The sequence below is a fragment of the Anguilla anguilla genome, chromosome 16, assembly GCF_013347855.1.
Source record: "Anguilla anguilla isolate fAngAng1 chromosome 16, fAngAng1.pri, whole genome shotgun sequence".
Classification (NCBI taxonomy): domain Eukaryota; kingdom Metazoa; phylum Chordata; class Actinopteri; order Anguilliformes; family Anguillidae; genus Anguilla; species Anguilla anguilla.
In genome coordinates this window covers 23,071,395-23,092,607 of record NC_049216.1, presented here as the reverse complement: position 1 = coordinate 23,092,607, position 21,213 = coordinate 23,071,395, and the positions used below count along the sequence as shown (strand labels likewise).

General features: G+C 45.5%; 1 protein-coding gene across 2 annotated transcripts in view; it reads right to left on the bottom strand.

The window, feature by feature from the left end:
• Positions 1-2,086: 2,086 nt before the first annotated feature.
• peak1 (pseudopodium-enriched atypical kinase 1) overlaps positions 2,087-21,213 on the bottom strand; it is a 120,327-nt gene continuing 101,200 nt past the window's right edge. For both annotated transcript variants that reach the window (XM_035395671.1, XM_035395672.1), the window contains 3 exons: positions 19,637-19,845; positions 10,812-11,575; positions 2,087-6,970 (listed from right to left, as the gene is read on the bottom strand). In XM_035395671.1, coding sequence (XP_035251562.1) covers positions 5,756-6,970; positions 10,812-11,575; positions 19,637-19,845 — 2,188 coding nt within the window. In that variant the 3' untranslated portion in view covers positions 2,087-5,755. The remainder of the gene's footprint in view (positions 6,971-10,811; positions 11,576-19,636; positions 19,846-21,213) is intronic.

The window sequence follows — 21,213 nt, the reverse complement described above, 5'->3', positions numbered from 1 at the left end:
ATATATATATATATATATATATATCCCAACATGCTTCATATACATGTTTCATGAAAATTAGAAGGATATACAACCACACAGGTATGTACATTATGTCAAATGGTCTCCTGACAGAAATTCTAGATTCTCTTGATTAAAAGCCTGAACACAGATCACTTTGGAAGTGAACAATGCTCTACTTCCTCTGAAGAATGGTATTACAGGCAACCAAACTGCCACAGATTTATCCATCATAGCTATTCTATTGGCTCTGATCTTTGAGAAGGGGAAATAAGTATAATTTAGGTACATCAAGAAAGTCTTTGATCGTTGAGAGGGAAAACACATTATTCAGATTAATTGAAAAACATCATGTCTCCATCTGCATCTGCAGTGTACCTGACACATGACTGTTTAATAAGTAATAACAAGCCATATTTCCAGAATAAATGTACACACACGCTCAACACATCTTCTTCTTATAAACATAAGCACTACATGGAAATTTCTAGCCTATAACCACAGTTGAAAAAAAAGAATCTGGCCATCAAGAAAATTTAGTTGACGACCTTCACTGTTCACAATTTTTAAAATTTGCGTAGCTATTTTATTCCTTTCAACATTACACTACATCGTTTCTATGTTCATTATGCCGTGTTTTCCTGTTCATGGGCAGTAAATGATCAATTTAGCCAAGAGCTTCGTAAGCAAATAAAACCATATTTTAAAGGTAATTCAGCTTCACAATCATTAACAATCAGGAAACCTAACTGGGATTAACAGCAAATATTACAGAGAGGGGAAAAAAACAAGTGATTATAATAACGCAGGAATCCTTGATTAATTTATTCACAGTTTAGTTTCATCTTATCTCCTTTAAAATGGCTTAACTTCCCCCAACAATTTGCTAAGCCTCAGGTTGCCTGCAGACAGCTGTTTTCTTATTGGTAATATGAAACCTTCCTCTGCAGGAGTTGATGAAGAATGTTTTTAAAGACATTTTGTGAATAAAAGTGACTGGTACCAAATGACTGGTACACGGAAAATCCAGCGTCTGCTCTAACTCGGTCCAACTTTGACAAAATACCAGTACGAGTGATGACAAGAAATGAGTGACAGGTGTTAATGAGTTACTGGCTCTAGTGACAGGCAAGCTGATCGTGTTCAGACATTCACTTGGATGTAACCTCACTTGTGATGCACATTGATAATAATCCAATGATGAAAAGTCCACAGAAGTCCATGGTAGGCCAGGGATCAATCTGGAATGTACATAAAACACAGGTTGAGTTATCAGCTTCAATCAGACATCCAGTGCATGGACAAAGCTCAGAAGACAAAAAACAAAGAAGACCTGCAGTCCGATGTTAAAAGTGACTATTGTGTTTAAAAAAAAAATAAATTAAAAAAAACCCCTTTGTAATCGGACATCCCTTGATTGAACAGTGCTGACCATCATCTGTTTATTTAGCAATCCACATCAACATAGGACTTTAGTCTACAGTAAACCAATGGTCTGAATCTTACCCTGTCCTGACCACAGTGTGAACTGGATCAAGACAAAAATGGGGGAGACCTTGAAGAACTTCACACAGCTTTCATTATTATAGAGCCAGAATCAAACACTTAAGTGTTTGTAGAGTTCCCCCCCCGCCCCCACCCCCTTTGGACCAGTCCACTTCCAAATACTCAGCCACCCTCATTTCAGGTTAATAACCATCACCTGTCAGTCACAGTTCCATCCTCATGAAATTCTGCATCAGAAAAACAACTGGCAGTGGCTTTGGATTCATGCATCAATAAGGTAATGCAATAGGAATGAATGTCACTTAAAATTAAATTGCAATAACCCCACTGGTCAATTTCCAACCGGATGCCATGCACAAATACAGATGTGCCATAGGTTTTATTATTTTAATAAATAATGGCGGGTTATTGGAATAACAACATTTACCAAATGGGGTGCTTCTGCTGATATTGCTTTTGGGATAAACAAAATGAACGGCATAATTAAAGAAAGCTTTACTGGTAAATGAATTCTCAATTTCCGCCACAAGAGGGACACACAAACCAGACAATAGCAAATGACAAAACTGACAAAAAAAAGTATATAAAAACATATATTTATTGTTTTGTTACTATTGGTTAACTTGATCAACAACGAGTGGCAACACGCCAAGAGATATACACATATATAGAAGCTGAGAGCGCTCTTCTGCGTGTTCAGTGGCTCTTACAACGCAATGGCGAACGACAGCACGACTCCAGCGCCGATGAAGACTGGTGAGCGTACGAAGCGGAGCGCAGTCCCCAAACCGCTCTCCCGGCCCGCCGTTCCTCCTCCACTCACACGCTGTGCAAAACAAGTTTTTCTTTTTTTTTTCCCCGAAGGTGCGAACCACCTCGCGTGTGCGCCGTAGTGCTCTGCACTGTTACGTACAGGGGGGTCGTACTGACAAAAGGCGTCGTCACCGACCCGTTTCGGACAATCCAAAACCGTCCCGTAGTACAGGATTCCTTAAAAACACAAAAACAATAAAGCTTTTCTGGTTCGATTTGCACAAGACCATGCCAGCCTGGCTAGATGGGTACCAGTGCCACATATATAGTGTGTATATATAGTAAGCATTGTCTACATTGGATTAAAAAAACACTCCTAAGAAAGGGAGGACAGCCACCAGTGCAGTCCAGCCTATTCCACTGTAGGTTATTTCTCCAGCAGCAGCTTGGAGCCAATGTGCCCTGGAGAAACGTCTCCCCATAAAAACATGTTCCGACTGCGTCCCGCTCTGCTTCGAGCCCAGTTCTTCAGCAGAGACACGACACACACCGCGGACACCACACTGTCAATCATGAGCAGGGTTACGCCCCTGGGGCCATTTCTGTGCCTGTATGAAATAAATACTCAGTAAAGGTAAAAATACTAACAAGGGACTTTCATGAAACTGGCACACACTGTCGTGTGTACGCGTGCACTTGTGGCAACAGAGTTCGAAGAGAGAAGTTTTAAACCAATCATTAAGGTTTCTGGAGATCAGCCAGGTGGAAGGCTGGGATTGTGAGTCTCAGGAGATGGTGTGGCTGAAAGTCTCCAGACCTTAGCGGGTGCTTTAGTGGCTGGGGAAGGAGGGGTCTCACAGGTAGTGCTTACTGTCCACTGATCCGCAGCTCACACGCACAGCATAGTGGTTCAGACAAGCTGATGCAGTCTGCCGGGATACGGGAGGACTCCGCCCCCAGAACTGTCACATGACGTAAGTTAACAAACTCGTACATTCCATATTCACCCTGTAATAAAAATGGCAGCTTGTTATAGTCCCCTCAGTCCATCAAGGCCTCCTGACTCCACCTCCTCATCTCTATCCAAGAGTGTGTTTGTTTCTCTGCTTATAACAAAAATGTGCAAACTGATCCGTCTGAGCCTTTATAATGAGAGAAAGAGAGTGAGAGAGAGCGAGAGAGAGAAAGAGAAGAGTAAAAGACAGAAACAAAGAAGACGGAAACAATTCAGATTTGAAAAACCGTGCAGTCCCTCATGCATACAATCCAAATTCACCCAGAGATGCAGTTCACATCACAGGGTCTCTCTTCACAGGATGAAAGATGTGCCATCTGTTACATTTCTAGCAATTATGTGCCCCATAGAAAACAGCTAGGATAACAGAGAGGATGTGTACTGTAGTATTAAGTACATACATACGTTTAAATACTGTCATCTGCCAAGGTAACACATTTACAAAAATTGCACATATATCCTAAAGTTAAAAAGTATCTTTTTCTAGCCATTCACCCCTCATAACATCCCCCCCCCCCAAAAAAAAATAAAAAATAACAGATCACCAGAGCTGTTATGACCTCGGCTTTTGCTCAAAGTTATCATGTAGAAAATGGGAGACATCCCCAGGGGTTTTAACAAGGACGATGAAGGACAAGGCTAATCCATCAAATGATACAAAAAGTCATACAAAAAAGGAGAAAAAAACATTTTAACGAGTGATTTTCTGATAAAAACAGTAAGATGTATCTCTAGTGTAAGGTCACTTCATTACAGGTGATTATGACAGGGATTTTTCAGTGACTGAAACCTGTGGGACTACTCGGACCTGTACTCTCCAAGGGCAGTCCTAAAGCAAAATACTGACAAAACACACACTGGTGTTGTCCATCTTTGGCTTTCAAATTTTGCATAAATATCATCTGTGGCACAAAAACAGAAAAGTGAATTTTATATGGTATCTTCAAGATAAGCCAGTAAAATAATAAAATATGCTGAAGTTGTCGATCAAATATGGGGAAGATCTTGATTTGAGCTTACTGGTTCCTAAATGTTTGACCACGTTCAACCTCCGCATTCATACTGAAAAGCAACAAGTTGCCTGTGTTTTGTCATCTGTTGCTGACAGGGAATTTACTGTCATTGTTTTTCTCTCAGATAATGTTGGATAAGGTACAGATCTACTGGATATATGGAAGCTATGGAGTTGTTCATCTGAAGCACACATGGAAGATGACAGAAACCATTCCACCGTCTGACGCTCTCCACCTCAGGTTCACCTGTTAGAAGAGCTTAAAGCAGCATTTAACTTTGCAGTCGACTTCAGAACAGAGAGGGCCAGTCCTGAACTCAGTCTGAAGAAAACAAACCTGCTTTCCTAACGGAAACAGAACATAGCGAAAACATACTGAAGGGAGATATCAAGATACATTTCATCATTCAAGGGGCGAATATGCTAATTAATGCAGCTTTTAGATATTGAATATTTTTTAAAAATACACTGCTTTGAAATATCTAGATCATTATATACAGTATATAAATATACATATATATATATATACTGCATATATATTTTTTTTAATTCTACAAATATGTTGCACAATATCTATTGCATTACATTCCATTTCCGTAAGGGAGCTGGGCTCTCGTAAAGTGATGTCTATTCCACAGATGTGAGTCAGCTTTAGGCTAATGCAGAGCTTCACCCCAGGGCATTTTTGGCCTTCAGTGGTGATGCTGACCTTATGAAGATCCCTCCTGAGACTCCAGTAAGACGGGAGGCCTCCCGCCTGAGGCGCTGTGTAAATGATGTGAAGCTGGTTAGCTCGCTCACGCCTGGCCTACAGTATCCCCCTCTCCCCTTCTGAGCCCCACACCAGGAAGCCCTGCAGTGTCCTGCGTTCTGAGGGGTGCGGCCGTCCCAAATCAGACCTCACTACGTCACACCCGCGTCTGCCAAGACTTGCGTGCTCCCCCAGGTTACTCATGCACAAGCACAAGGCCACGTTCTGGAACCTTCTAGGAACACTTCCCACTACACCTTCCCACACAGACCAAAGCCTCGCGGCTGAGTGTACACTGCACTAACGAAGGAAGAGAAGATGTTCAGGGCTAGTCTGGGACTATGTGAAAAGATAATGTACGGTGGAGACCAGAGGATTTTCACGACTACAGGCTAATTTCTGCCACCCTGTTCGAAAACTTCCAAATGGCAAACAGATTCAAAAGACATAAAACGAGTCACAACCCAGCATTTAAAAAACAGAACAATAAAAACAACAAAGAAATCCAAACACAACCATGAATCTAAAAATACTTGTGAGTACAGCGCAAGGAATGGCATCTGTCATGAGAAAGCGGATGGAGGTTTGTTTTTTTGTTTATTTTTTGTGGACACGTCAGGTGCAGGTTTTGAGGACGGCCAACAGCAGCTTGCCGTCTCTTTTACGTTGAGGTGGTTACCATGGAGATTGCCAGTCCAGGGGGGGGGTTGCTGGTCGCTCAGAGCTGGGTGGGCGGGTGCTGGAGGATCCGGACGACCCGGGCCAGCGTCTCGGGGCTGGAGAAGGCCAGGTACTGACAGCACAGCCAGTCCTCCAGGCTCACCCCGCTGCCCGAGTCCAGCGAGCGCTCGGCGAACTTGATCATCATCAGGGTCCGCTTGAGGTCCAGCCAGTTCTGCAGGGTGGCGTCGCGCTGGGCCAGCCCGGGGCTGCAGCTCAGGGCCTGGAACAGGTCCTCCCGCGGGCCCCAGAGCAGGCACTGCAGGCAGGCCCGCGCGTCCGCCATGCGGATGCGCTCCGACGGGTTGGCGTTTAGCAGCAGGCTGGCCAGCTGCTGCAGGCCCTGGGAGTACAGGGAGCGGGCGGGGAGCGGGGGCAGGTCCGCGCACGTGTACTCCTTCTCCTTCAGCTCGGGCATCTCCTCGAAGGGGTTGGGCTGGTGCAGCATCTCGTAGATCAGTATCCCCGTCTGGAACTCGTCGCACTTGCGGTACTGGGTCGCCGTGACGATCTCGGGGGCCAGCCGCGACTGGTCCCTCAGCACTCCCGGGTCCACCAGCGTGGTCTTCTGCTTGGCCTGGGAGAAGTTGCTGATGATGAGGCGGGCGGGGCAGGTGGCGGAGCCGGCGACGGCGGCGTTGTTGTTGGGCTCCAGCAGCTCCAGGTTCCAGGGGTTGCCGGGCTGGCAGTGCACCAGCAGCAGGTTCTCCAGCCGCAGGTCGCAGTGCGTGACGTGGTAGGGCTTCATGTGCTCCAGCCCGGAGCACAGCTGCAGCAGCAGCACGCACACCTGCCGCTCGTACAGGTCCGGGTTACGGGCGTGGCGCGCCGCCCCCTCCCGCACGAAATCCGCCACGGTCTGGAAGGGCACCTCGCGGGTGATCACCACCACGCGGCTCCGCAGGGTCCCCGCCCCGCCCACGTGTGCCGGCTGGCCCTCCGCCGATAGCCCCCCCTCCTCCTTCTTCTTCGCCGTCGTCCTCTCGCTCGCCTCCTTCGTCTTCCTCTCCTCCCCTTCGGCCTTGTCCTGCGCCTTCTCCTGCTCTTCGTCCTCCCCCTCCTCCTCCTCCTCCCAGGGCAGCAGGCGGGCGGGCACGTCGGCCAGGAAGTGGCCGCAGTCCTGCTGGATGTTGAAGTGGACAGGAAGGCTCTGCCGCACCGCCAGGCTGTGGAAGAACTGCTGCTGGGTCTCCTTCACCTGACTCCTGCAGATCTGTACAGTACAGAGGGACAGCAGTCAGACTGATGCCATTTTAACATCCCAATGACCTAAACACCAGGTCTACACTCACAGACTGCCAAATATACGCACCTAAACACCAGGTCTACTACACCTCACACATACAGACTGCCAAATATAACCACTTAAACACTACATCTACATCTCACACACACAGACTGCTACGTACATATGTACATACTGTACAAGCACACATACAAGGAGCACCAAATGGCCAGACCACATCTATATATGACATGTTAAAAATAAAAATAGCACTTCTCTGATACATAGACCGTTAAACATCAGCAAAGCTAAATATTAACAAACTAATTATATCTCCGACACAGAGTAGTAAATATAAGAACTGCAAGACCATGTCTATATCTGACACAGAATGTTAAATGCACACAGCGCTAAATATAAACCCAAACCTAAATATGATACAGACAGTGTTAAATAGAATAACTAGACCACGTCTATATCTACACACAGTTCATACAAGTGTTACTAAATATAAGACCATGCCAATATGGGGCACAGAGTTACTATAAGGACAGAGCATGCTTCCCTCTCACACAGAGCTATCTTTCTGGACAACAACAGCATTCCACCGACTGAGACAGCGAATATTTTTGGGATTTATTCTGAACATATAAAAAAGACTTTTAAGAAACTCATCAAAAATCAGCACCATGCCCATCTGATACAGGATTGTGAGGGCACAGATTCGTTTGACACAGAAAGCATGAAATATTCAGGATTTAAATAAATACGATTCTATAAACAACATTTAGACATGGAAGCAATAACAGGAGAGAGGCAGGCATGGAGACATTGGTCCAAAAATCCACGGCAACATCCAATACCAAACACCGGAGCAAAGAGTTTCCACGGCAACTGCACGACATGAGTGGCTCACACTGAGTGGTGAATATTGGTGAGTTAGTGTTCATTAACACAGGCATTAGAGATGTAGAAATCTCCTGAAATATCTGCAATAGGCCTCACTTTCTCTCACTTTGTTTCAGAACTCAGAAAATATTGCTTTATGCAATTTGTGTGTGACTCCCCCACACACCCGACCTTGCGTGCACACACACACAAAAAGACCACTCTCCATAGCCATCTCCCTATCCAATATCACACATGCATTAAAAAAATATTCTCTTCGCCTTTGTTTTCTTTGTCTGATAGTGATATATTCTGTGATGAAAGATCTTTAATGGAGAAATTAAGCATAAAATTTTGAAAAGATATTTTACAAAAAAAGAACAGCTTGTCTGTGGTAAGCGGTATGTAGCCTAGTAACAGTATTCTGATAGCTTGCCAAGCCATGTAGCACAAGCAGAGGCCCTTGGGATGTCCAGCCTTGATGCAGTGCTGGGTGCTCTCTGCTTCATAGGCACATGCTGAGCCGAGACAGTGACAACAGGCTGTTTAGCCTATGTGCTCTCATATTCTTATCTTCTTATATGACGCACAGTACAAACAGCACTGCTCAGGAACAGATGTGAGTGGAGTATCCTGTGTATTCAGAAAAAGTAACTTAACATGAAAAAGATGTTAATTCTGCTGCAATTTCTCAAATCTAGCTAATCTACCCAATGATTATGATTATGGACTCAGATATTCCCATCAGTACAGTAACGTTTTCTTTTTTACTGGTCAGAAAAACTAAAAAAAAATAAAAATACTGGAGCTGACTGCAATAAGTCGTTACTTCCTTTGAACGTTTGATCAAAGCACTCAGCAGCCATCTTATTCATGAACACACACACACATGCATTCATTGTGATGATTATATAAGATTATTCCAGGGCTTTCAAGTTCTGGAACTTTGAAGAGAAACGGGGCAAATGCATGAAAAAATCACTACTGACATCAGAACAGCCAAGATATTTCTGAATAATTTTCCTTTTTTATGTTCCTGCTCACTGCTGTTCTTATTCTATATTTCATATTAAGGTCACTATTGTTAGGTTATGTATATCTCCCACATCATCTTTCATTGCTGAAAAAACCTGTTACTAACTCCACACTACAACAGCTTGCCTCCAGAAAGGAGCAGTTGCCACTGAAAAAGGGCAAAAAAAATTGTGCACTCTTAATTATTTACTAAAAAACACTTTTATTTAGAAATTCGTATACAAAAAGTATGCAATATTTTTAAAAAAATCTGGTAGGTAGGATTAGGATTAGGATTTGCTGCCAAATGAGGCAGGAGAACCCAGCGTCACCCGTCCTTCACGAAGCTCCATTTTGAAACTGTGAGAGAAACTTCCGGAAACCTCTTGAGGAACTGGTTGCACGACGCAGCCTAGAATGCTCGTTAGCAGACTAAGATGTGGCTTGAATGCAACTCTGCTAGAGTCTGAGGAGACCAGCTCCACTCATGCAGAGACTCTCTAATTGGGGGTGTGTGGGAGGCAGGAAGAGGACTCCACGGCTTTGCGTTATTTATGTGACGATGGGGCGGGGGCGTGCTGTCAAACTGCAGCGCTATGTTTATTGTGGGGGAGGGGTGTTTGTGCTATCTGAGACTGCAGCAATGTATTTTTGGGGTGGGGGGGAGTGCTATCAGGGGCTGCTGTGCTAGGTTTCTTCAGGAGGTGGGTGTGTGTTTTTGTTTCTCTTTGCTGAGAGTGGGGCTTTGAAGTGTGTCGTGTATGGGGACCTGGGAAGGCAGTGTGTTAGTGTTTAATAATGCAACCCGCTCTATAGCTATCTACTTCTGCAGGAAAGCTAATGAACAAGGGAGAAATGCACCCCCACCTCTCACCTGTCAATCACACCTGCTGCCGCTCCCAAATCGTTCTCTCCTGCATAAACTCTAGCCCATAGCTCCCTGCCTCACCTTGCATGCCCCAACTCCCCCACCTGTCACTCATGCCCCTTATCTCTTGCCCACTGAAACAAGGTCACCTTGAAGGGGTCTACATTTGCTACACACTTAACCACTCCAGACAAGTTCCTGTAGATAATTACAGATAATTTAAAAAGAATATCCATTTTAAAAGAAATTCACCAAAATTAAGAACAAAATTCCTCTTTTGTATGACTGTATGTTTTGGTGAGTGTGCATGTGTTTGTGCATCTGCATGTGTATGTATTCAGTGTGTGCGCATGTGTGTGTATGGTGTGTGTGTGTGTGTGTGTGTGTGCATATGTGGTGTGTGTGTGTATATGGTATGTGCATGCGTGTGTGTGCATGTGTGTTGTTTGTGTGTGTGTGTGTGTGTGTGGCATGTGCGTGTATGCGCATGTGTGGTGTGTGTGTGCATACGTGGTGTGTGCGTGTGTATGGTATGTGCGTGCATGTGTGTGTGGCATGTGCGTGTATGCGTATGTGTGGTGTGTGTGTGTGCATACGTGGTGTGTGTGTGTATGGTATGTGCGTGCGTGTGTGTGTGTATATGGTGTGTGTGTGTGCATGTGTGTTGTTTGTGTGTGTGTGTGTGTGTGTGTGTGTTGTTTGTGTGTGTGTGTGTGTGTGTGTGCATGTATGCGTATGTGTGGTGTGTGTGTGTGCATATGTAGTGTGTGTGTGTGTGTATGGTATGTGCGTGCGTGTGTGTGTGTATATGGTGTGTGTGTGCATGTGTGTTGTTTGTGTGTGTGTGTGTGTGTGTGTGTTGTTTGTGTGTGTATGTGTGCGGCATGTGCGTGTATGCGTATGTGTGGTGTGTGTGTGCATGTGTGTTGTTTGTGTGTGTGTGTGTGTGTGTGTGCATGTGTGTTGTTTGTGTGTGTATGTGTGCGGCATGTGTGTGTATGCGTATGTGTGGTGTGTGTGTGCATATGTAGTGTGTGTATTTCGTGTGAGGCCGCTCACCTTGATGGCGTAGTTGACGAGCGGGTCCTTGGCGTAGGAGGCGGTGTAGTAGACGGCGTCCCCCGCCTCGCAGCAGGGCTTGCCGGTGGTCAGGCGGAAGTCGGACCAGCTGTCAGTGCCGAAGCGCAGGTGGTCCTTCTGCCCCGCCATGAAGCGGTCCTCGCACTTTCCCGCCAGCTTCCGCAGCGTGTCCGTGTGCAGGCCGCGGATCCGCCCCACCACCTCCTCCCAGTTCTCCGTGCCCTTGTACAGGACGGGCCTCTGGGGCTTGGAGGCCCCGCCCCTGCCTGCCGGCCTGCCCCGCCCCGCCAGCGACTCGGCGCTGCGGCAGCCCCTCTTGTCCCGGCCGGCCGCGGGGCCCGTGGTGGACGCCAGGCATGACAAGCTGTTGGTGGGCCGTCCCGGCCCGGCCGCTGGCCTCTCCAGCGAATCCCCGGACTCCTGCTCCAGGGGGCGGGGCTCGGAGCTGAGGGAGGAGCTCTGGCTGGCCGTCTCCCAGGTGGAGTCCAGGTCGTACAGGGGGTTGGCCACGCTTAGGTTGGTGCCCCCGGGCTTGGCCTCTCCCTTGGGCCGCGGGGCCAGCGCGTCCTTGCCCAGCGTTGATGGCTCGGTGTTGGCGCGGGCGATGGTCTTCTTGGGCAGTGGGGGGGGCGTGGCTTTGGGGGCACCCTCGGGGGCTTCCGGCTCAGTCCAGGCCAGGTTGTCGTTGGAGGCCTTGATGTTCCTGGGGTGCTTCAGGGGGATCATGTTGGCCCGGGACTGACCTGTGGGGTGAAAAGGTGAGACAGTGAGTGAGTGTGACAGAGAGAGAGAGAGAGAGAGAGAGAGACTATCACACACAGTGGAGAGAGACCAGCACACATGAAAGAAAGACAATAGCTCACATCTTACTTACAGGACAAAACAGGGCTTTCTTCCACAATCACACAAACACATGTGGTACACATCCTTGACCCATCACAGGGGGGCAATTCAAACACCAACCAGATACCTGTTACACCACACATCCAGACACAGCAGCACAAAGCCCATTAGCACAAAGTTGGCTTTACTCATTAAAGCTTGCCCTTTAACACACTCGACCAAGCAGCCATTCCCGTCAAATTACCTTCAACAGCTAATTCTTTAAAAAAAAAGAAGTAATCTTTTAAAAGATTTTTGTTTTACGTGACCCGTGTGCTTTGCTGTGATAAGGAGTTCCAAGTGTTGATTTCTTAAGGAGGATTGAAGAAACCGATAAGTCAAATCAGACCCATCCATCTTTTCCATGCTGGAAGAGGAAAATCTCACCTTGGGTACTTGGAAAGAGGCACTTGGAAAGTGATTTGACATGAAGGGTGGGTTAGCACTGACCTATTCTTCTGAACACTAATGAACGTGCCCCCTTCCACAGACAGTAAGGTAAAAAGCCACACATAATAAAACAGCAGTGCATGATGGGAATTAAACAGCCCATTTCATCTTCCCACTGAGAAATTGATAAACTGTTCAGAAGCAGTGCATGGCAGTTCAGAGCAATCCTTCAAAAGCTATAATTTCAAGATACAAGAAAAACATTTCATTTCCTAATTGAATCAGAATATGCATGTTAAAAAATGGATTTACTGACAATATTAGCCTTCTCACACAGTGTTCAATTTGTTTTTAAAAAAATCTAATCTTTCAGCAATTTCACCACACCTCACCTGCAACTGCGTCACTTCCACCCAGAGGCGCCCCTGAGCTGTTAGGGGCTCTAAACATAATTTTATTGGTCTAGCAAATTGGTCTCGCATCCATAGAGGGGATAGAATGCGTTGTTACAGAGTCACTTAAGTAGCATCATTAGCAACCAGCAGAGAATGCTTGGCAACCACGCACACAAGGTCATCAAGCTGACGCTAATGTACGCAGCCTGTTAATGAAACCGGAAACATAACCGCTGAAGGGAACAGAATCTGTTGTGAAAGGGCTCCTTCCTTTTTCTTTGGTGAAATTCGCAGACTGGGGGAAATGAGGGCAGACTGAGACACATTTCAAATGGTGGTCATAAGCGAAGACGAAGCCCTTTTACAGGAGGCGTTATATACAAATGTTAGAACAGAGAGTTACTTTTAATCTTTTAAATGATCTCATCCATTTATGTCAGTTGAATGTTTACCCAAGCAATTTGGCTTAAGGGCAAAACGGAAAAACACCCTGTCACCTAACCCCCTGCTACCATGGCAGGAACTATGTGCCTGAAGCAAGGAAATGAAACTGCTAAATGAAAACAGGAACAGCGGCAGTACTGCGCTAACTGCTAAATGAAAACAGCAACAGTGGCAGTACTGCGCTAACTGCTAAATGAAAACAGCAACAGCGCCAGTACTGCGCTAACTGCTAAATGAAAACAGTAACAGTGGCAGTACTGCGCTAACTGCTAAATGAAAACAGCAACAGCGCCAGTACTGCGCTAACTGCTAAATGAAAACAGTAACAGTGGCAGTACTGCGCTAACTGCTAAATGAAAACAGTAACAGTGGCAGTACTGCGCTAACTGCTAAATGAAAACAGTAACAGTGGCAGTACTGCGCTAACTGCTAAATGAAAACAGTAACAGCGGCAGTACTGCGCTAACTGCTAAATGCAAACAGCAACAGTGGCAGTACTGCGCTAACTGCTAAATGAAAACAGTAACAGTACTGCGCTAACTGCTAAATGCAAACAGCAACAGTGGCAGTACTGCGCTAACTGCTAAATGCAAACAGCAACAGTGGCAGTACTGCGCTAACTGCTAAATGAAAACAGCAACAGTGGCAGTACTGCGCTAACTGCTAAATGAAAACAGTAACAGCGCCAGTACTGCGCTAACTGCTAAATGAAAACAGTAACAGCGCCAGTACTGTGCTAACTGCTAAATGCAAACAGCAACAGTGGCAGTACTGCGCTAACTGCTAAATGCAAACAGCAACAGTGGCAGTACTGCGCTAACTGCTAAATGAAAACAGTAACAGTGGCAGTACTGCGCTAACTGCTAAATGCAAACAGCAACAGTGGCAGTACTGCGCTAACTGCTAAATGAAAACAGTAACAGTGGCAGTACTGCGCTAACTGCTAAATGAAAACAGTAACAGTGGCAGTACTGCGCTAACTGCTAAATGCAAACAGCAACAGTGGCAGTACTGCGCTAACTGCTAAATGAAAACAGTAACAGTGGCAGTACTGCGCTAACTGCTAAATGAAAACAGTAACAGTGGCAGTACTGTGCTAACTGCTAAATGCAAACAGTAACAGTGGCAGTACTGCGCTAACTGGTAAATGAAAACAATAACAGTGGCAGTACTGCGCTAACTGCTAAATGAAAACAGTAACAGTGGCAGAACCAGTGCAGAGCAGATGGACATCATGAAGGAACAGCCTGCCACATATTTAACGGGTGTTTCCCATAACCAGTTTTTTCTGCACACTAAACAACCATAGACTGTTCTGGTAGTAATAAGCAATATTAATAAAATATTATTAAATGAAAAAGTGGTTGATGTGTCAGAAGGCTGCATGCTTTCCATATGATGTTGCGTTAAATATTATTTATAATCATGTGAATTGTCTTTAATTGCTCTGAGTTCCACATTTATTGCTCACACTGTACCCTATTCTTTTCCAACTCCGCATCAGACAGCTCCACTGAAGAGAAAATGACCCGGAACTCTTTTCTGTCTTTTTTGTTTCTCCCAGATGAAGGCGAGAGGAAGAGCATCCGGCTCCTCCTGAGGAAGAGGGGTGAATATCGAGGGCATGCAAGGGGTATCAGAGGTTCCTATCTCTCAGGAACATGTACACAAAACTCACACATACGTGCATGCACACACACACACAGACACACACACCCCTGCACTGACAATCTAGGTTACAGACAATTTTACTGTTTGAAAAGATTTCAGCAGGAAGAAATTTCAAAGTTCAAGTGTAATGATAGAGAGTGGGGCTCTCTTGCTGTGCGTCACTTGCACATCAGGTCATCAAGGGTGTTCAGTCTCCTCTGTGTACGTGTGTGTGCGAGAGAGAGAGAGAGAAAGAGAGAGAGAGCATGCATGTGTGTGTGTGTGTGTGTGTGTGTGTGTGTGTGTGAGAGAGACAGAGTATGTGTGTGTGTGTGTGTAATGGTGAGTGTGTCGTTGCATGAGTGTGTGAGCGTTTTTGCAGGAGAGTGCAAGCGCATTTTTCTTTGTGCAGGACCGTGAAAGTGTGCTTTTCTCAAACGGTCGCTAACGAGGACTGAATAATGAGGCTACAGCCAGTGAAATGGTGTGAAGAGGGTAAGAGCTCATTTCGCACACCTGCACAGGGGCAGTTCACTGCAGTCTTCTGTGTAGAATGGGGACAAACAGCACCTACACTCCAAAAGCCTATCCAATCATCTGCTTCCACTCTGCAAATCCCTGTGCATGCTGGGATAATCTTTCCCACTGACCCCGCAATCAGTTAGGCCCGGCTGAACCATTGACTGAATATTAAAATGGGATTTGCAATCTCTTTGTGGGACCTTTGGGGGGAGGGGATGTGTCATGCTGGAAGCCTACATGTTCAACTTGAGCATTTAAGGATGCAATATAAATGCATTTCTCCCACTTTATTTTTATTGACTTTTTTTCCCTGAAACAATGAGAGTAGCTACTGATTACTGTGAAACTAAACAGAGGAGGAAGAGAGCGAAGCCAAGCATGCACACACAGGGATGCATGCAAGCACACACACAGATGAACTGATTTAAAGTGGAATGTCCCTTAACCTCCAAAACCAATTAGTTTTAAGGGCATAAGCGCAAGACGTGCATAAAATAAGACATGGGGATAAGACGTGTGTAAATAAAGTCATCAAGATCCTCAATTCTGCATCTGTTAAACATCCATTGCTCCTTTTTGACCTTATGGATGAGTCGTTTAGCATGGTTCTACATCGTACAAGTTATTCTGCTCTCAGTTTTAAAGTGGTTTGTACAGGAGTGGAGGGAGGGCCAATTGCTCCAGACTAAAATGAACCAAGCCAATGGGAGTTCATTTATGTTATGGCATAAATTTGAGGTCACATGATAATATTCCCATGCAATCCTCAAAAACTATGCTGGGATCATGACAGTACCAATGGTGAATTTTTATCTTACTGCAAACAAAATAAAACAAAAACTTAAAAGGTAAAACAAACAAGGAACACAGTAGATAGCAGCAGCATGGGTTTTTTCCATGTTTGCTGTGCAATGCTACACAACACTTCAGACAACTTCAGTTTGGCATAAAAAGGCCTTTAAAACACGAATGTCTGCTCAAATCACAGCAGCATCTTGCTCAAATTCACAGACTCTGGCATCAGAAACCACTGATGCCTGCAGTAGTGCCATACTAGCGCGTGGAACAAACCCATACCTCACTCGAAATAAGCCCCTTCCAGCAAACCCCCACAAAACAACTTCACCGTGGCACATTCAGGGAGAATTAAACGTGCATAAAATACCCCACCTTCTCACACACGGGAGAGCCGTATCCGTATAAGCGCAAATGGGAAAAAAAAGAAAAAAAAAACGATTTGCAAAGTTTAAGGACACCAGGGAAATAAAGTGATTGCTCACCGCACGGCAAGTCAACAGAAATCCTATGGCCTCAGAGTTCATGAACGATCAAGGCAAACCAGGGACCAGCAGCCCGAAATCTAACAGCACTCACCCAGACAGCCGCGATGCGCGAGGGGGGAGGCAGGGCCCGAGGAACAGGTGCGGCCTGTGGGACAGAGCCTGTGGGTGCCTCTCCTCTCCGCTCCTCTCCGCTCCCTACCTCTCCACCTTTCTACCTCCGCTTCAGAAACTGCACTCAGGAGGAACCGCGGTCGTTCTCTTTGCTCCTCTCTCCTGCTATGCGCTCGACAGCGGGCATCGTGCCCTGTGCCACTTCAGCATTCCTACAGAGCGACACGCCGCTCTGCACCGCGCCCACTGCCGTCCCGACTGCTCTGCCAGGGGAGGGGAGGGGAGTGTGTGTGTGTGTGTGAGTGTGTGTGTGTGTGTGTGTGTGTGTGTGTGTGTGAGTGAGAGAGAGAGAGAGAAAGCGAGAGCGTGAGACAGAGAGGAGGATGAATCGATGTGTTATTTTCCATTTCTGACATGCAGCAGAGGCAGGAAGTGTAAAGTGTTTGAGAGTTTAATCCTGAGGAGCAGGGAGCTGGGTGCCGGGCGCCAGCTCGGACTGCAGCCATGGCAACAGCCGATCCTCTGTCTCCCCTCCTCTCCTGCCAAGTTGAAGGTTCTAGAAGGGATACTCAACTCCTGCTCTTGAGGCCAGGAGTACTGCTGGTTTTCATTCTTCCCCTCTAATCAGGGACTGATATAAACCCTAGGATAGCAAGTGAGTAAAATCTCTGACCAATCAATCAATAAAACTTTGGGTAGAAAAGAAATGCAGCAGTACCACTGGCCTTTGAGGCCCAGATCTGAGCATCCCTGCTCTAGAAGCACTGTTTGTGTGCAGCACAATGCCCAGCCACCTGCAGGCTGAATCAGACTCACTGGTACTGCTGGCTACCGACAGTCCTGAGACCCCAGTATGAGTGGGCATTACTGGGTACCGCGGGCGTGAAATGGGTGACTGTGCAAGTAAAGGCTTTCTGGGTTCGATTTCCTCTGTGCAGCTGTATCTGTCACAGCTGAAGAAGAATTAAAAATAGCCTTGAGAGACAATGGCTGTGTTAATCATTCAGTGATGAACAGGTGACTAACTGAGGAGGTGAGGTCCCAGCTTACAGCAGGCTATTACACACCTTTACACACACACACACACACACACACGCACGCACGCACGCACGCACGCACGCACGCAAACGCACGCACACACAGACACACACACATACAGACGCACACAGACGCGCGCACGCACGCACACACACACACAGACACACACACGCACGCACACACACACGCACATGCACATACACACACACACACACACATACATGCAGAGACGAACACACGCACACACACATGTACACATACGTGCAGATGCAGACGCACACACATGCAGACGCGAACACCCACACACGCAGACATACGCACACACACGCAGATACACACACACGTACACACACAAAATACAAACTCACTTTTACAAATACACAACATATGTTGTACACAATCACAAATCTGCGGAGTCAAGAGATCCCATCTACCATGTATATAATCAAACCCACAAAACAGGCAGCAGCAAATTCAGCTTATTGCTCTTTAAATGCACTGCAGAAAGAACTATCGTGCATATCAGTGTGGTGAAATCTCTCGTTCCAGAATCTTCTGGGGCCCAAGTTGAGCAGTACATCATGTTATATCATTCAGATCTAACCAGACATCACAAAGGGCTCACCACTAAAACATCAGTCACCACAAAATAAAAGGTCCCCACTGAACTACATAAGAAATGTTTTTCACCTCTAAAACAAGCCAAAAAACAAATCAGAGACAAATAAAAACAAAATGATATAAAAACAGATATTCTAGGAAACAGCATGAATGCTGTAGCTATGGCCACAGGAGCCATTTAAAAGAAAACATCATTGAACTGTTCAGACCAGAACTGCATTTTAAATTCAGAAATTCTGGTGCTAATTACCCCTGAAAAGACCAGGTCACCCTTCCGTGACAAACAGTAGCAGGAGATCAGTCTTAGAGCCATTCTTAATGTGTGACATTCCTCCTGTTAGACTAAAACACATCTCTGATTATAGCCATTTGAGGGAACCTTTTTTTAAACCTCCAGATCCATGGTGACTGCATTGTGAAAACATTGTGTTCAAAACTGCCACTGTTCATGATTCACAGTTATAAATGCAATTATCAGATTTTTGTCCGCTAACTCCAAAGGCATGACGTGTTAAATATTGTGTGACAGTTGTTAATGTAGATACAGGAAATGGGTTGAGACACAAGTGTCTAATCTCTGTAGTATAGTAGCCAGGCCCGGAGCAGGACCTACTGCAATCGAGTGCCAACGGCTGCCCGTAAAACGTTCTGCTGGCACTTTTATATCGTTGTTATGCATCAAGAGCACATATAGGGAAGAGCCGGAACGAGATCCCGCCCATATAACTAACCATTAAATTCTCTAATATCCATTAGCTAATAGTTCCTTTGTGTTCCATTTCAGTGAAAGGACTCTTCCTGAACTGATTGTGGTATGAACTATTATATTGCTAATTTAAAACTGGAACTAACTACAAGATTGGGCTGCTGTGTTCCATTAAGGAATCTTTATGCAAGACACAAGAAAACTTAATTGTTCATTACTTTACATTGATGAGAAAACTCTTTTTAAAAAAAAAAATTGCACAGCTTATTTTAATTATTACAGAGCTGCCTCACCTGTAGATGATGACAAAAATACCTTATTTCACAACGAAAATTTATTTTACCGTTTTCATCTTCCAAAATGTGGTGCAAATACAGAAGTGACTGAGAATAATTCACCCTCAAATTCTCACAAAGTGAATCACACATCAAAGATATGCCTGTCTCTTCATTTAATAAGCAGTCCTGGGATCGTGGTTCACTTTATATCGTTCAGATTTTATGAAAAACAGCCACAATCACAAAACCTTCCATGTATGCTGCATAAGGCTGCTGAATTTGAATGAACTGAAAGGATAAATTGAAAGTATAATAAAGTGACAGAAAAAGAGGAATAACCATTGATGTGTTAACTTTTCTTACCCCAAACTGAAGTTATTTGCAATTAATTATGACATGACAGTGTTCTGTCAATCTCTTCTATGCACCCATCCCCCTTCTCACCTGTACAGCGTTGCTACAGGTGAGACGTAGCGCTCCTTACCCAGGTTGCTGTAGGTGGCGCTGCAGGTGCTGGAGGCGGGCGAGTGGGAGTGGCTTCCATCGTCATCTGGCTCCCCCAGGCTGGAAGCGGGCGTGGCACCCACGCTGGCACTCTCCTCCTGCGGAGAAACCTCCGTCCGTGCGGGGAGGGAGGCCACAGGGGGACCCCTGCGCTCAGGGCCCTCGCTGGGCCCCCGTTTGGGGACCTGGCTGTAGGACAGAAGAGGGGGGGAGGGGGTTAAGAGCATGCTCCGCCCATGTCTGCACTTCAACCCTGAGTGACAAGAAACCTGATTAAGGCTGTAATGCTGGGGACATCGAAAAAATATAAAAATATAAAAATATCTTAAAATTCTGGAATAAGTACTGTGTCGTGATACTGTATATGCAGTATGCAAATGTATATACCATGAGCTCCATAATGTTTGGAACAAAGACATATTTTTCATGTTTCACAGATGAGGGGAATTTCCATCTGGCCTCCACACTGATATTAGTGCATCTTGGTCTCATCTGTCCACAACAACTCTGCGGGCTCTTTTAGGTACTTCTTAGCAAACTTGCCATCTTGTTTTTACCAGTTAACGAGTGGTTTGCATCTTGCAGTGTAGCCTCTGTGATTCATTTCATTAAGCCTTCTGTGGACAGTAGTCACTGACACATCCATGCCTGTCTTGTGTAGGGTTTCTGATCTGTCGGACAGGTGTTCGGGGGCTTTTCTTCATTATGGAGAAAATTCTTAGTTCATCAACTGTTGAGGTCTTCCTTGGCCTACTAGTCCCTTTGTGATTACTGAGCTCACCAGTGCTCTTGTTAATCTTAATGATGTTCCAAACAGTTCATTTTGGTGAGCCTAAAGTTCTTCCTATGTCTCTGACAGTTTTTTTCTTATTTCTCAGCCTCGTAATGGCTTCCTTGACTTTCAACAGCACAACTCTGGTCCTCATGTTGACAAATACCAATAAACGCCAACATAAAAAGCCTAGAATCAAGACAGGTACTGAAAGCTCTCTTATACCTGCACCAAGGAAGAAAAATAACACATCTGTCTAAACAGAAACACTTGTGAGGTCATTTATCCGAAACATTACGATGCCCAGAAATGGAGGGACTAGGTGAGAGTACAGAGCCAAATCAAGAAAAAAATATCTTTGTCCCACACATTATGGAGCCCACTGTATATAAAGTATATATAAATACATCATGTCAGTGAAGCCACAGTCCATATTAGAATGTGTGAGAGAGAAAAATTTGCCATTTATTCTGCTTTTCTTTTGTTTCACTACTGTACTAATGAGTCAAAAGTAAAAGGGCTGTTACCACCCGATTAATAAGCTGACTGTCAGTGCTTGCTGCTGTAGCATAGAGAGACAGGACATGTTTGTGGGCATTCACTGTGAATTCACTGTGAAATGGAACTGGCTTTCTAATAACCCGCAATTCAAAAATGTAATTGGATGTTGGGGCATTCAGCTGAATATAACTAGCAGTGGCAGGGTGGCACCATCAGTGTATATAACAGCTGTGCTCTACATGTAATCCAATCTCTGCACTTGCTGCATCCAAGATGAGGACCAT